Raw genomic sequence first — 16,051 nt, forward strand, 5'->3', positions numbered from 1 at the left:
TCAGTATAGGAGCGGGTGATGCTTTCACACCACACATGAGGACTGCCCCCCTGAAAGGCAGTGAGTCACCTGTCCCAGGAGCACAGGCTCCTCCTGGGACAAAGCCCTCAGAATTAAGACACGCGGGGAGGGAGGTCCAGTCCTGCTACCACCTTACCACGGACCCCTGGATAAGCCCCTTACCCGTCTATACCTGGGGTTTCTACCTACAAACGGACCACTTATTTGCTGCCCACCCCCCCCATCAGAGATGCCGGCACTGAGAAATGAGACACAGGTGGAGGGTCCCTGCTCCCAGGTATCTGTGGAGGTGTTTGGGGGCCACATCGCAAAGCGCCTCAGCAGGTGAGACTCTGGCTACATGTGTGCTGGTACCTGGATGGAAACTGTGAAGGGGGTCAGGAAGTGACGGCTGGCCCCTCAGGGAGGAAGCTGGGAGGAGGGGCTTCTGGCTCCCAGACAAGGTGGGTGCACAGCCCCCGGCCCAGCTCTGCACGCCCCTCCCCTGGCCCTCCGGTGCCGCTCGCGCTGTCCTCACCCTCGTAGCAGTCGCGCACGGTGCCGAAGTACACGTAGTACTGGTCGTTGGTGAAGAAGAGGAGGCTGAGCCAGGAGTCGAAGGCGTAGATGGGCACGATGAAGAGGATGCGGACGATGTAGCGCTGCTCGTTGGGGCAGCTGTAGCAGCGCAGGTGCATGTAGATCTGGGGGCAGAGGGGCCGGGTCAGTCAGAGCCCAAGGGCCCGCCTTGGCCCGCCTTGGCCCGCCTGCTCCACAGAAGGAGGAGACCAGCCCGCGTCTAGCTCTGTCCTCACTAGCGCTGGGACCAAGTTACTCAACCCTGAGCCTTGGCGTCCTCCTCTGTAAAGTGTGATGACACAAAACTTCCGTCGTGAGGCTGTGGGAGCATCCAACCACAGGGTGCGTGAAGCTTGCAGGCTGCGCGTGGTGGCGCCGGGGCCACCACACAGACACCGGCCACGAGGCCACACCCGAGACCGTGCAAATCAGCCAGGGATGTGCCGGCATCCGCAGCTGTGACAAGCTCCCTGGGGACCCGAGTGCACGGCCAGGTTTGGGAACTGGGTGCCTGGTGCAGAGGAGGCTATGCGTGTGCGTGTCCCTCCGCCGCCTGGCCTTTCTAAACACCTGGCCCCTGGGGCATGGAGCTAAAACACAGGCATCCAGGTGGTCGCCCACCCCACCCCGTCCCTTAACTAACTTATGGTGTAGAGGGCGGGAGGGACGGGACCCTCACTTTCATAGAAGGTGGGAGCATTTCCTGGCTGAATGGCTGCAGTGATGGCCTGTCTCATTTTCCCATCTGTTGAACAGGTGCCGTGCTGCCTGCCTTGCTGGGAAGTTGGGAGAATGCAATGCGGTTTTTAGAAAGCAGGAGAAAAAATAAAAGCTGCATACAAATGCCAAGAACTGCTCTAACCACGATGCACAGTCCCAGCAGCCGGAGTCTCTTGTCTCCGCTCCCATGACTTCATGCTTGGCCCAGCCGAGCCCTGGGCTTGGGAGGAAGAGAACAAAGTATTCCCCATCTGCTGTGAGCCAACCGCCTTGGAAACAGTCGAGTTCTAGAAGGGACGGGGAACACTGGGACCCGGACAGGCTCAGCCTCCCCTCTTCGCTTGGCAACCTTCAAACCTTCCTCCTGGGGCAGCCAAGGCACATCCCAGCCCCTGGCAGCCTCCCCGGGGAAAGTGAGCACAGGGGGACGGGAGACTTGACTTCTATCCCAGCTCCGCCACCAACCTGTACGTGACTAGGCTAGTTCCCCTCCCTCCTCCCTCTCTGGGTCCTAATTTTCTCATCTGCAAAGGGGTCACTGCCATCCTGTGCTCCGGCACAGTTCCCAGGCTCCCCTACCGTTTAGGCTATAGACACATGACCAGTTCTGGCCCATGGAAATGGGCCATTTCTGGTTGAGAAGGCTAAACACCCAGAGTGCTTTCTGCACACGCCCCTCCCCGCAGCTGTCAGATGGATGATGTCTTAAAAGCTGCAAGATGCTGGAGTCACAGAATGGAAACTGACCTGCACTGGGCTGACTGAGCAAGAACCTGACTGCCCCGGAGGAAGCCCCTGAGATTTCGGGCTTATTTTTTACTGCAGTGTAGACTGGCCTGGCCTAACTAATACTCTGTTGGACAACAAACTTTTCAGGACCTCCCCAGAGGGCTGGGGCTCACTGGCTCGGGGGCTCCTGCCCGGCCGGGGTACCTGGTGGCAGGTGATGAGCAGGGCCGTCCAAACGAAGAAGCCAGAGACGGCCTGAGCGGCGGCTGTCATCAGGAACACGGGCTGCTCCATGGCCGTGGGGCTGCCTTCGGGCATCACGGAGACACTGGGCGAGGCTGCTGCTGTCGTGGGCGACGCTGGATCTGGGGCCAGTGCGACCACCTTCACAGTCATGGTGCCCGGCAGCAGGGGGCTTCCTGAGAGAAACCCTCGGGGTAAGCGATGAGCTGGCCTAGAGAGAGGGAACCGCAACATTAGCCTCCTTCCAGCGTCAGTGGCGGTGCTGGAAAGAACCTTCCAGGTCTCTACTTCCACCTTCAAAATGTGACCAGACCCTGACCACGTCTCACTCCAGCCCCCAGCATGTCTCTCCTGGATTAATGAACAGGCTCCTGACCAACCTCTCTGCTTCTGCCCTTGCCCGCTCCATCCCCACACGATAGCCGTGGGAGCCTTCTAAGATGTTAGCCAGATTGGGTCCCTCCTCTGCTCAATACCCTCCAACAGTTCCCATCTCCGTTGGAGTATAAGCTGCTGTCCTTACAGAGCACATGGGCCCTCCATGCTCTCTGATCTCATCACAATTCCCATCTCGATCCTTCCCTCCAGCCACACTGGCCTCCTGCTGTTTCTTGGAAACGCCAAGCCTGCTCCTGCCACAGGGCCTTTGCACTGGCTGTCTCTGCCCAGCCACACAACTCGCTCCCGCACTTTCTTTAGGCCTCTGCCCTGACCACCTGCTCAAATGTGGCAAGCCCTCCCTCACCCCAGGCGCTCCTGACCACTTTGCTTTGCTTGACTTCTCTCCAGAGCACTCATCACCATCTGACTCCATCTGACAAACTGTACATTACTCACATGTTCATTAACTGCCTCCTGCACCAGACACAAGCTCCCCGAGGGCAGGGGCCCCGTTCTGCTCACGACTGGATCTCTGGCACTTGGAACAGTGAGGGCACACAGCAGGTGTTCAGTAATTACCTGCTGGCTCCGCCCATCTTTACACCTCCGGGTCTAGCAAGATCACTTTAACACTGAGGCATCCCCTCTACGGGTATGTGTCTTTTCTTTGCCGTTTCTCCCCAGTTTCCCTAATGGCTAACGTCCATTCCTCACCATCCAGCTGTGCCGTTCTGGAGACTTTGTGGCTCTTCCCCACCAACAAACTGCTCACCTGTTAATTTAGCTCATGTATCACTCTTCCTAAAAGCCTGTCCTGTTCACTTTCCCCAGTCAGGTACTTCCATGCATTTCACCCGCCTCTGTTGTTCTACATAACACGCAGTTCTGTCATTTGCTCGCGTCTATCCTCCTAAGACTGCCTACTCTTTGAGGCAAGACCACATCTCCATCTTTAAATCCCCGGCACCGAGCTTAGCACCAAGGCCATTTGTAACATTTATTTTATTATCTATTGATTTTCACAACTTATTTCAAAAGGAATTTGAGGTACTTCTCTCTGAAGAGAGAAGCAAAGAACAGAGCTGAGGAAGCTGGCACAAAGGAAGATTCTGGGTGGGAGAGATGCGAGTGGGCAGGACACAGGATGGCACTCCAGGGTCCCAGGCAGTTACCCCAGGTGGGCTGTCATGTCAGCTCCGCACTTCCTGGTGGCAACAAATTAATGGTTGCACGCTGGATGGTAACCCAGATGTTATGGGAGGAGCTGTTGTTAGGGATCTCCTGGCAAGTTTACGAACAGGGACCAGTGCTGGCCGGGGGCTAGAATCGCTCTCAAAGAGCAAAGCCATTCTGTCAGAACCACCCGGAACTGCTCTTGGGAGGGCTGCCACTCCTGCATCCGCAGGCTTCCGAGACCCACGGCCCTGACGGAAGTGCCTTTCAGTGCTGCCACCTGTTGACAGGTTGGGCACACCATCCTGGGGTCACGGAGTCTCCTGGCAACAGAGGCCCTGGAAGACTAAGCTGCAATGGACCAGGGGACCAACCAACCACTGATGCAAACAGGTGCAAAGGTGAGAGGAGAAAGAGCCCCGGCCGGGGCTCAAGTCTCAGCTCCACCCCAACCAGCCGTGTGCCTGCACGGGCTCACTGGGCCCAGAGGGTCCCCACTGCCTGACCCAGAAAATGACCAAACCCCCAAACCCAATCATCTCAGCCTGAACCCTGAGGTCAGCCCAGATGACCTCTCCCAGTGCCTTCCCAGTCTGAGCTGATATTCTCAGCCAAAACATTCTGACACCAACGGGAGGTTCCCTGGGCCTTCCTGGGGTACACCATGACCCCGCAATGAAGAAGAGGTTCTTTGCCCACCATCTCCCCACCCTTCTGCCCCCATCTGAGCCATGTCTGCTCTTAGCTGTAAGTTATTACCCCAGGAGAGCCCTCTATATTGCTATTTTCCTATAAAAATAAATGATCTCTAACACACCAACCAAGAGAAGAATCTAGATTAAAAACTCAAAACTGGAGACGTCATCTATATAAAGAAACTCAAAACTGGAGAAGGTGTCTATATAAAGACTGGTGGTGCTTTGAAAAAGAGACACAGTGACAAGTCTAAGAATAGCTCCTGTAAGTATGGTTGCAAAACTGAAAAGCAGTGCCAGAAATATTTCCAGAAAAAGAAGATTTGGGTTGTAAATCATCATCTTTGTCTGTCATCCCAAATTAAATGAACAAACACAAGGAAATGGGGGGGGGGGCTTCAGGAAGTACAAATATGCCCCAATCTTCTCCTTCTGAGCAAGGGCCGGGTGTGTCAAAGGCTGTTTTGTCCTCTACTAATGGCAGCATTGAGAAGGCCCTGTACAGACTCCCCAGAGGGGAGACCGCTGAGCTCTGACCCCACCCTAACCCGCACCACAGGTAACCCTCCAGGTTATCTATGCAGCTTGTGGGAGCTGAGGAAGGCTCCGCCCCGTTTCTTGCTGGGACTCTGCTTCCTCACACTCAAGGCCCTCCTTATGTAGGTCATCTGGTTCCCAAGAAGTCCACTCAAGAGAGGGCAGGTGACTTGCCCCCAGATTAGACGCTGGACTTAAACCCAGGTCCTAGAACACGTTTTAGGTGCCTACTGTCTACCAACCCGGGCTGTGGATGAGCTGCCCTCGGGCTCCAGAGCCCCCTTCCAGGACCGGGGTCACAGCCGTCTCACCAGGGCCCTGACTTCTTCTTGCAGGAAGGGGAGGGAGGTACTTCCCAGGAGGGGAAGCCACAACCCGGGCGAGCACTCCGGCGGCCCGACCCACGCTGGCCACGTTTCGTACCGGGGCGCTGTGATATACAACCCATTTACTTCACTCTCGGGCGGCCCTCGCTGTTTGTAAACCATTTTCCCCAACACGATCTCATGCTTTCTCTCACACAAATTCTGAAGTAAGTAACACTATCTACATCTTAAAGATGAGAAAAATGATGCGTAACTGGGTTTTACAGCTTCCTGGGATAGCACCAAATGACTTGAGGGTTTTCATAATAACCCCTCAAAATACTTCAGGCAATCTTCTGACTTACAGATGCAGCGTCCCCGGCACCCAGAGAGGCAGGTGAAGGCAACTCCTGGAAGGCTGTCTCCCAGAGCTCACCCTGTTCCCAGGACCCCAGGCAGCTCACGGCACTAGACCCCGCAAACTTCACAGAGTATGGGTGCTGGTGGCAGAGGATGTACACTGGGGTCCCATCCTTTCACACTCGGGACGGGCACCTACCTGGAAAGGACCTCTGCCTGCCCGAGTCCCATAAGTGAGCAGGACACTGGACCGGTGGAGCTCCGGACCTGGGAGAAGTGGGAGTTTGCTCCCCAGGGAAAAGACCCCCCCACCCCCACCCCCCGGCTGCGTTTCTTCAATGCGGCACACACATGCCAGAGCGGGGGACACACGGATGCAGCTCAGAACCCCAGATGCTCTGGCAGGTCCCCTGTATTTTCTTAATCGACTGAACGTTAAACTTCTGCCAGGGTCAGGCAGAGAGCCTGAGGGGAGACGCTGGAGTCATCTTTCCAACAAACATGTCCGGAGGCCTCTGGATGCTGTGCTGGGCATGGAAGACCCGGCCTCGGCCTCAAGGACTCACGGCTCCTCTGCAAGCCTGCTCGATGCAACAGGGGTACACAGAGGCCTTACCCCACCGCACTGCACGAGGGTGAGTGCCGAGCACCCAGGGAACCCCGAGGAAGCACCAACTGCCTTGGCCAAGGCTGGGGAGAGGGGTGGGGTAGGCTTTGAAGCGGCAGGGACTTTGGGGCAGAGTCTCTATGGAGCGTAACCAAGCTCCAGCTGTGAAGTCACCAAGCGGAGTTCCTGCCAGACTCCACCGCCTGCTGGCTTGACTTCATCTCTCAGAGACTCAGTTGTTTCATCTATAATATTTGAGGGTAACGACGTCATTGTCGGGGGAGTGTTCCGCTTTATACAAGCCTATTAGTAAATGGAGACAGAACGCGACCAAAAAATGACCATTTTGCAACTCCTAACACAAATAATGGGCATAGATACAGATCATCAGTGGATGATGAAACCACAAAGCGAGAGGCTGACGGGGAACTTGATAAGGGATGGAACAGGCAGCACCCTCCAAACTCACAGTCAAGATCAACATCACTAAAGAGGGGCAGCCAGAAGTTTTGAGCCCCCTAGTGAGGTGCACAGGCAGCACACAGTACCAAGTAGGAAGGACCCTCATCCCCAAAGTGAACTGGAATCAAAACAAGTCGCTAGAAGTAACCACCAGTATCCAGGAAATACAGAGGGTAGCAAAACAGATGATACCACCAGGAAGTAGCAGCCAAAGCCAGACCATGGGACGGTCTATAGGACAAATGACCTGGCTTCTCCCAGGAATTAGTGGCTTATAAACAAAGGTGGCTGAGGGGCTGTTACATAACAAGAGCCAAGGAGTCATTACAACTAAATGCAATGTCTACTAGACCTTGCTGGGTCCTGATGCGAACAAACCAATGATTAAAAGAAGACATCTTTGAAATACACAGCACGCAGGAATTCTTGCCAATTTTGTTAGGTGCATGGTGGGTATTGTAAAAATAAAAGTCCTTATCAATGGAGGAAGAATAATCTTTTTAATAAATAGTGCTGGAACAATTGGATATCCAGAAGCAAAAAAGAAAAAGAACTTTAACCTAAACCCTATACCATATACAAAAATTAATTCAAAATGGATCATGGATTTAAATGTAAAGTGTAAGACTACAAAACTTTTAGAAGACACAGGAGAAAATCTTTGAAACCTAGGCCTAGGCGAAGTGTTCTTAGACTTGACACCAAAAGCATGACCCTGGGAGCTTCCCTGGTGGCGCAGTGGTTGAGAGTCCGCCTGCCGATGCAGGGGACACGGGTTCGGGCCCCGGTCCGGGAAGATCCCACATGCCGCGGAGAGGCTGGGCCCGTGAGCCATGGCCGCTGAGCCTGCGCGTCCGGAGCCTGTGCTCCGCAACGGGAGAGGCCACAACGTGAGAGGCCCGTGTACCGAAGAAAAAAAAAAAAGCATGACCCTGTAAAAGGAAAAATTGACTGGACTTCACTAAAAGTAACAACTTTCATTCTGTGGCTCTGTGAAGAGGATGAAAAGACAAGCCACATAGTGGAAGAAAATATCTTCCAGACACATATCCAACAGATGACCGGCATCTAGAATAGAGAGTATAGGAAGAATGCTCAAAGCTCAACGGTAAAAAAAAAAAAAAACACAAAAAAACCCCAAACAATCCAATCAGAAAACGCACAAAAGACATGAACAGACATTTCACTCAAGAAGGATCATTGCCAACACACAAATAGCTGTTCAACATTAGCAATTAGGGAAATGCAAACTAAAACCACAATGAGATATCACTACCCACATATAAATACGAAACAGTGACATCAAATGCTGGTGAGGATGCAGAGAAACTGGATCTCACATACATTCCTGGTGGGAGTATAAAATGGCTGAGCGGCTCTAGAAGAGAGTCTGGCAGTTTCTTGTAAAACTAACATGTACCTACCACACAACCCAGTAATCACTTTTAGACATTTATCCTAGAGATAATGATTGCACATGCACCCAAAAACGTATACACAAATGTTCACAGCAGCTGTGTCTGTAATCCTCAAAACATGGAAACAGTCCAAATGTCCTTCAACAGGTGAAAGGTTAAACTCTGCTACATCCAGACCATGGAATACTACCGAGCAACAAAAAGGAACAAACTATTGACACAGGCAACAGTCCAAACAGATCTCAGGGCACTACGTTTAGGGAAAATAGCCAATCTCAAAAGATCACGTACTGCCCGATTCCGTTTAGATAACATTCTCAAGATGACAGATGTATAAAGATGGAGAACAGATCGGTGGTTGGCCGAGGCAGCCAGCAAAGTGGGCGCACAGATACCCAGAGGGTCACACAGGGAGTTCCCTCCAGGCGGTGAGGTACTTTGTATCTTGATAGTGGTGGTGGCTACAGGGGTCTACAGGAGGCAAAACTGCATAGAACCACACACACATAAGAACGGTGAAAACTGAGAAAGGTCTCTTGTCTAGTTAACAGTACTGTACGAACGTCCACGTCCTGGTTTTGATACCGTCCTACGGTAATCTGAGATGTCACCATTGGGGGGAAGAAAGGTACATGGGACTCTACATACTATTTTTGCCACTTCCTGTGAGCCTATAATTATTTCAAAATTTAAAAGTTTTTAAAGGGTTCTTATCAAGAAGAGATGTACGATGAACTACTTAAGGGCAAAAAGGAACACGACATCTGGGCTTTCGCTCTTTGAAAAGGGGGAGAGGGACAGATTCAACAAGGTGTGGCTAACTATTGCAGCTGAGTGACTGACGGGTAGAAATGCATTCTATCAATACTCTGCGCTCTTCTTGTGTTAGAAATTTTCCATAATAAAAAGCTTTAGACTGTAGAACAGTAGAATTTTCCACCAAATTTGTAAAGAGACGCGCCGTCACTCAGGAAATTGTATCAGAGATTTACTGCGTATCTAGTAGAAATGCAATCAGAAAGATTTGTCAAACCTAACAGCTGAGCTCAACACATCTTTCTTTTACCAAAAAAAAAAAAAAAAAAAGTTCCAGTTCCCCATTTTTTCCTATGACTACTGGTTATCAGAGATATGCTTCCCAGGGATGTTCCAAAAACATCTTAAGGCATATTTAATATGTCCCTTCACAGGAAAGGCATGTTATCACAATGAATGAGAAAGGAACTGCTCTTCGAAAGAAACCTCAGTTAGGGCGGAGCTTTCTGGAAAAGTATATGTGAAAATGCTTCTCCTGCTGTAGGATTTTATCACCAAAAACGGTATGTCTGTAACTTACAAAAACGCTCATGTCCGAGCTCCTAAAAGCCTACGTAACAGAATTTTCTAATCTGTTTAAAAATTTCCAAAGCATTTGAGTGGGTTTTGGACTCATGTGTTAAGAACTTTAAAATACCTTCCATTTAGTTCACAAGAACATGTGATTGGCATCAGGGAGGATGGAAATGTACTAGCCAAATTTCAACAAATCCTCTGCATACACAGTGGATGGGATGGAAAAATGAGTAACCCGATATAGAAAAAAAGCCAATGATGCATTTCCTCTGTGTGCAGCTACATGTCCTGGGCAGGGATCTTTTTCAGGGACTGCGGCCATTAAAACCAAGTATCTAAACAAACGGCTCTTTCCCAGAGCATCAGAGGAGTTTCCAAAAATAAGTACATGAAGTCAAAAGGTTTTTGTACCACCAACAAAATGCGGTCCTGCACAAAGTTCTGAAACAGCTAGAAGAACTGCTGAGTGACATGAAAGCCGATGTGACTCGACTCCCAGCTACTATTGCCCGAATTCCCCCAGTTGCTGTGAGGCTACAGATGTCAGAGCGTAATATTCTCAGTCGCCTGGCAAACCGGGCACCTGAACCACCTCCACAGCAGGTAGCCCAGCAGCAGTGAAGATCCAGATTGATGATACCACCTCCACCGCTGAGCAGTGACCTTCCTCACTTTCCCTTGCCCAGCTTCTCCCCTGGGGGCCTGAGAGACCCTCTCCTTCCTTCTGCCCCATCTTCCAAGTTGTAGAGGAACAGCCCCACTGAGCGCTGGGGGAGGGGAGGGAGTGAGGGGCAGTGGTGCCCTTCCTGCTGGAGAGACATGCAGCAGTAGCGCCGGCGCCATCTGCGGGGAGCTGGCGGGCTGGCCTTCTGGGCCCTGGCTTCTCCCCACGGTAACGTCTGTTACACACAAACTGTTGCTGGTTCCCAACAGGCTTGAAGAAAATGATCAGAATTTCTTCCTCCTTTTGGTTTTATTTTGTTGGTTTATTTTGTGTTTTTTTCTCCTTTTTTGGGGGGTATTCACAGTGGGCCGGGCCCCTGGGTGAGACACAGCTACCTCTGTTGGCATCTTTTTAATACCAGGAACCCAGCGGCTCCAGCCCCTGAGTGGCTAGAATTAAATAAAGTGGAAAAAAAAAATTTTTTTTTCATTATTACATCTTTAACTCATCCTTTGATTTGTTTTTGGTGTAGGTTTTATGATATACATAGTATAACTAACGTAATACAAGTAAAGGATACCTTCATCACTATCCATATACTGGGGGTGCATGCCCCCAAAGTTCTACTACTGATAGGGATGTGTGGGTAAAGAATGTCTAAAGAGTGGTGCTGTAAGCAGTGGGAAAAGCCAGTCGATGACATGGCTCTTAACTTTCTCTGCAACGTCTCTGCCTCTGCCCTCCCGCTGCCCTCAGGCCCAGGCTGAATCAGACCAGAAGCCCAGTCCAGGCCCGGTCCTGCCTCTCTCTCTCCCAGTGGCCCACCTACTGGCAAGGTGGCTCCACCCCCGGGCCCTCACTCACCGGCCTCCCTTGCAATCCTAGGCTCTGAGTCGGGGAAACTGAGCTGGAGTCTTGGTGCTACCACCCAGCCGGGACTGGATGGCTCCGAATTTGTTTCCTGGGTGCATCGTGCTGTAACCAGGACCCTTGGGCCAAATGGGTTTAGGAATTCAGAGCTTTTCAGACTTTAGGAAGGATTATGGTGCTGTATATGGTGCTTAGGCAGTAACACCCCTAGGGGGGGTCTGGGCGGCACCCCAAAATCAAACACACAGTACTTCCACAGAGAAAGGTGAGATATTTTTAAAGACCCTAATTAGTCTCGCATCAATTCAGGTCAGATTTTTGCCACGAAATTAGCTTGCTGCAGACTTAGGAAGAACCTTTGGGATTTCGAGCGTTCTGGATTCCAGAAAGGTGGAGAAGGGACCTGGGCGTGGACCATCCTCCAGAGCTCCAGGGAGGTAGATGCTCAAGGAAGCAGGAATCCAGTGTGGCTTATTCTTTCACTTATTTTCAAACATGACCCCAGCCCGCCTCCTGACCTGAAATCCTTTGAGAACATGAGAGGCTCTGAAGGTGGGATGCAGTCCTGACTCCTCTGCAGAGCCCAGGGTCCTGCCAGCTGGGTCCCAGCCTCCCTCCCTAAGTGCTGGCAATACCGGGTCCCTCCACATGTAGCTCTGGCCCCTGTGCCAACGCACCCTCCCCTCTGCCCTGGTCCTCGTGGCGGGTGACAACTTTCACTCACAGGTCATCCTCAACGTCACGGCCTCACCGAGGGCCGGCCCACTCACTCCCGCCCAGCCGCACCGTGCTTGCTCCATGAGGTCTGCTCTGACAGTGCTCCCGTCTCCCCACACCTGAGGCATCTCTCTGTAGGCCTGGCACGGTGCCAGACACACAGCAGGGACCTGGAAGAGAAGAATCAATGAGATGACTGATGAACGTCCGGCATTAAGCCACGTGCTGCACGCTGCCGGCTCTCCGTCACTTGGTCCCTTCCCCACCATCCAGAGCTCAGCTAAGGACCTGGACATTTGGCTGCAGGGAGGGATGGGCTGGGTGAGGGCAAAGGATGGAGGCTGAGTCACACCATCTCACACGCTTCTTCCATTGTGGAGAGCCACACCAACGAGGGCAAAGGAACCTGTCCTAAGTGCTCCAACAGGACACAGCCCGGTCCACCTGGTGCAAGCAACAGGAAGTGACAATCTGCCAAGATAGACACATTTTTACCAGCTGGCACAATCTAGCAATGTTCTGCCAGAATAAGGAAGCTCCCAATCAAACAGGGCTAGAAGTCTCCTGGTGCAGGAACACTGATCAAGGAACCTCTGAAGGGTGGTCACTCGCTCCTGTCTTCTCCCCAACCAGCCCGCAAGCTTGTGGAGGTCAGAGGTCATGTCTTATGTGTAGCTCTGATCCCCGGCACCTACCTCAGAGCCTGGATGCGGTTAGCACTCAACAGGCTTTGGCTGGATAAGGGGTCAACCGAATGAATGTTTGGGCTTTGCAGCTCCTTCCAACTCTAAAACTCTATGACACCCTCCACCATCCTTGTACCAGCTCCCAGGAATGGCATGTCCTCCTGCCCCGCCCCCACCCCCAGATCTTTATTCCCACCTGCCTTTGTAGCTACCCCCTTCTACGGCCTATTACGGTTTGCACGTGGCATGTCTTCCCTGGTCTTTACCATAACTGCGATTAGATTTGTTCCCTTAACATCCTGTGGGTGGGGCTCCATGAGGGCAGGGACCAAGTACTGTGATGAAAAAGTACTTGCTGAATGACTGCTTTGGGGATACGCCGACAGACACTCGGCCAGGGGTGTACCCAGAGCAGGCCTGTGGCACTCTACAGTTGACGAAGCACTCCTGACAGCCGTGTGGAGTAGGCCTTATTGCAGTCAGAACATCCTGGCAGGGGTATCAAGGTCCCCGGAGAGGGCCTTGGGGAGCACCAAGCCGCAAGGTTGGACAGAGTTCACCTTGTGGGTGCACAAAGCCAGGCTTCAGGGATCGAGGGAACGGGGCCAGGCAGACCCAGCTCCCAAGAAAAGGGAGGAGTGCCAGTTTATGCATGTCCTCTCCACCTCCTATTAGCTGCCAGAAGGGCACTTCAGAGCACAGGCTCGGAGTACAGGGAAGTGAGGGGTCTCGAGTAAAATTCCACCAGGCCCTGGCGAGGCCTGATGAGCCAAGCCATGCCTTAGCGAACAACTCGGAGTGATGCAAACGCTCATGTCCCCTAACACAAGCCCCACCCTGTCCTTCTCTGGGAGGGACGTCTCTGGCTGACTCCCTTTCTGAAGACACCCACCTTTTCCAGAAAAGCTACAGAGTTCTGTGTAGTCACCAGACTCAGACACCCGCCTTGGAATTTAGGTATTTCAGAGAATCTCACCATCTCACCCAGATTTTATTCTGCCATTTCACTTCATGCTTGGGAGGCACCTTGCTGTTTGGTGTCCCCCACGGATTTCCTGCCTGGAAGGCTGAATTATGGCCTCCCAAGGACGTGCACATCCTAAACCCCTGAACCTGTGAATATTTTACCTTAAATGGTCAAAGGGAACTTACAGGTGTGATTAAGTAAAGGATCTTGAGATAAAGAGATTATGCCAGATTATCTGAGTAGGCCAGATATTATCACAAGGGTTCTTACAAGAGTGGGAAAGAGAGGCTCTGAAGCTGGAGGAAGGGCCCTGAGCCAAAGAATGCATGTGGCCTCTAGAAGTTGGAAAAGACAAGGAAACAGATTCTCCCCTTGAGCCTCCGGAAGGAACACGGGCCTGCCAGCGCCTTGATTTTAGCCCCGTGAAATACATTTTAGACTTCTGGCCTCAAAACCAGAAGATAATAAATTTGCATTTTAAGTCACTAAGTTTCTGGCAGTCTGTTACCAGCAGCAGTAGGAAACTAATACACCTAGTTTACAGATGAGGAAACAGAGGCCTGGAGGCCTAAAGTCATTTGCCCACAGAATCCTGGTGAATGGCTCCTCACGCTGCCCGTGCCATCCTGTCAGGTGCCCAGATACCCAAGGGCTGTTGAAGAGCCATGGGCTCTGGAGTCAGACACCTGGACTTGACTTCCAGCTCTGTCACTTACTCGCTCTGCGTCTGCGGGCAAGTTATATAACCTCTCCCTGCTGCAGCTTCCTCAGCGGTAAAATGGGCCTGCAGCCACACTTAGCTCCGAGGGAGCTGTAGGGAAGAAACAAGTCACTATAAGGAAAGCACTGAGAACAGGGCCCGGCACCGTACTACTACGACATTACCTGTGATGATTCACTCCCGTTTCAATCATTGTATCTTTCAGCCAGGCCGGGAGAGCACACTCCCACGGGTCTCTGAGACCCGGGCCAGTCCTGTCTCTGGTAGTTGGCTCTTTTTTAAAATCTTCTGAGGTCATAGTTTCATTCATCAGTTTCAGATCCAAAGCCTTTTGAGCTGCACCCATGAAGCGCTCGCTCAGGCAGTTCCTACACACCCACGGGCCAAACTGGGTTGGCAACACGCTCGCACGCACGCACGCACGCACGCACGCACGTCTCCAGAATGCAACGCGGGATACGAACGCAGCCTGGGAGGGGTTTCGGTTCTTTTATTTAAGATACGTGGAGGAATCTCCACCTTCGCAGAGCTCACTAGGCAGCACTTGACCTGAGCACGGTTAATCTGAACTGGCCACTGCTCTCACTTCAGTTGCCTGGGGATGACGGGCCCTCCGGTCTCCGAGGGCTGTTTGTTCTGTGGACTTCCGGGTGGCTGCCTTTTGGGGGAGGCTGACCCACATCAGAGCAGGTCAGCAACCCACAGCCTGGCCCTTCTCCAGAGGAGATTAGAGGGAAAGAGCAGCCAAGGGCTGGGCGGTGCTGCCTGGTTAGCCTTTGGAAAAAGGATCACATGCCCTCACGAGGGGGCAGGGTCCCATCTCTCAGTTCTACTCCCCTTCGATCAACACGGACAAGCTGAGGCCACGCTAGTGGTTCCACATCTGTCCCTGTTCTCCTGGGGTCAAGTTCCCACGAATCTCTCAACAGGAAAGAAAAACCATCCAATCATGTATCTGTCCTTCACTTGGTATTGGGGGCAGGGGGTAGGTGCAGAAATAAAAGAGAACAACAAAGTAATCCAAAATCCTTCAGCAAACACTTACTTAATTCAGCCTTGTAATTAAGTCTTTTTTTTTTTTTTTTTTTCAATACATACCAGGCCAAATTTGTTGTGTTTTTTTTTTCCAGGCCAAATTTTGATCCTTACGGTTTTCTCTCAAACTGAGAACGGATGGGCCGGTGCTCGGTCTCTCTAGCTAGACTCTGTGTCCCTCTAATGAGACCACCTTTTCATCCAGCTAAACCCCACCCAGCCCTAAGCAAACGGGTCCCCTTTGGATGCGGAACCCTGAACAGTCCCGCTGGCCCTTGGGTGCAGGCTGTCTGAACTGAGACCCCTGAACCTGCCCTGACCCCTGGGACCCCTTTGGCAAGAAGCCCAGCTCCAAGGGCAGAAATAGAGACACTGATGTAGAGAACAAACGTATGGACACCAAGGGGGGAAGTGGCGGGGGGGGTGGGGGTGGGTGATGAACTGGGAGATTGGGATTGACATGTACACTGATGTGTATAAAATGGATGACTAATAAGAACCTGCTGTATAAAAAATAAATAAAATAAAATTCAAAAATTCAAAAAAAAAAAAAAAAAACAAAAGCCCAGCTCCAGCCCAGTGAGAAATCCTAGCCTGAACTTCATCCACGCCAACGTGTACTGAGGCGGGCGAGTCAGTGTTCCACCCCAGATGCACACCCCACAGGAGTCCATGTGTGCCACACAGACAAGAACAAGAAACTTCACTGCAGGCCTATATATAACAGAAAAAGCCTGGACACAACCCAAATGCCTATCCTCAGAATGAACAGTGATGGCTGAATCTTGAACAACAACGGGTCAGGGGCGCCGACCCTCAAAAATCCACGCATAACTTATAGTCAGCCCTT

At 51.9% G+C, this 16,051-nt stretch overlaps 1 protein-coding gene across 6 annotated transcripts in view; it reads right to left on the reverse strand.

The window, feature by feature from the left end:
- The window catches only part of TMEM184B (transmembrane protein 184B), a 33,172-nt gene extending 21,210 nt beyond the window's left edge, over positions 1 to 11,962 (reverse strand). For 4 of the 6 annotated variants that reach the window (XM_024127311.3, XM_024127313.3, XM_024127312.3 and 1 more), the window contains exons 1-3: positions 11,800 to 11,962; positions 2,233 to 2,482; positions 539 to 704 (exon numbers count right to left, since the gene is read on the reverse strand). In XM_024127311.3, the coding sequence (XP_023983079.1) occupies positions 539 to 704; positions 2,233 to 2,424 (358 nt within the window). In that variant the 5' untranslated portion in view covers positions 2,425 to 2,482; positions 11,800 to 11,962. Of the gene's footprint in view, positions 1 to 538; positions 705 to 1,258; positions 1,361 to 1,419; positions 1,520 to 2,232; positions 2,483 to 11,799 lie in introns of those variants that run through there. The other 2 variants (XM_007111732.4, XM_028484277.2) reach the window with 2 other exon arrangements.
- Between the last annotated feature and the right edge of the window lie 4,089 nt (positions 11,963 to 16,051).

The sequence above is a fragment of the Physeter macrocephalus genome, unplaced genomic scaffold, assembly GCF_002837175.3.
Source record: "Physeter macrocephalus isolate SW-GA unplaced genomic scaffold, ASM283717v5 random_154, whole genome shotgun sequence".
NCBI classification, from domain to species: domain Eukaryota; kingdom Metazoa; phylum Chordata; class Mammalia; order Artiodactyla; family Physeteridae; genus Physeter; species Physeter macrocephalus.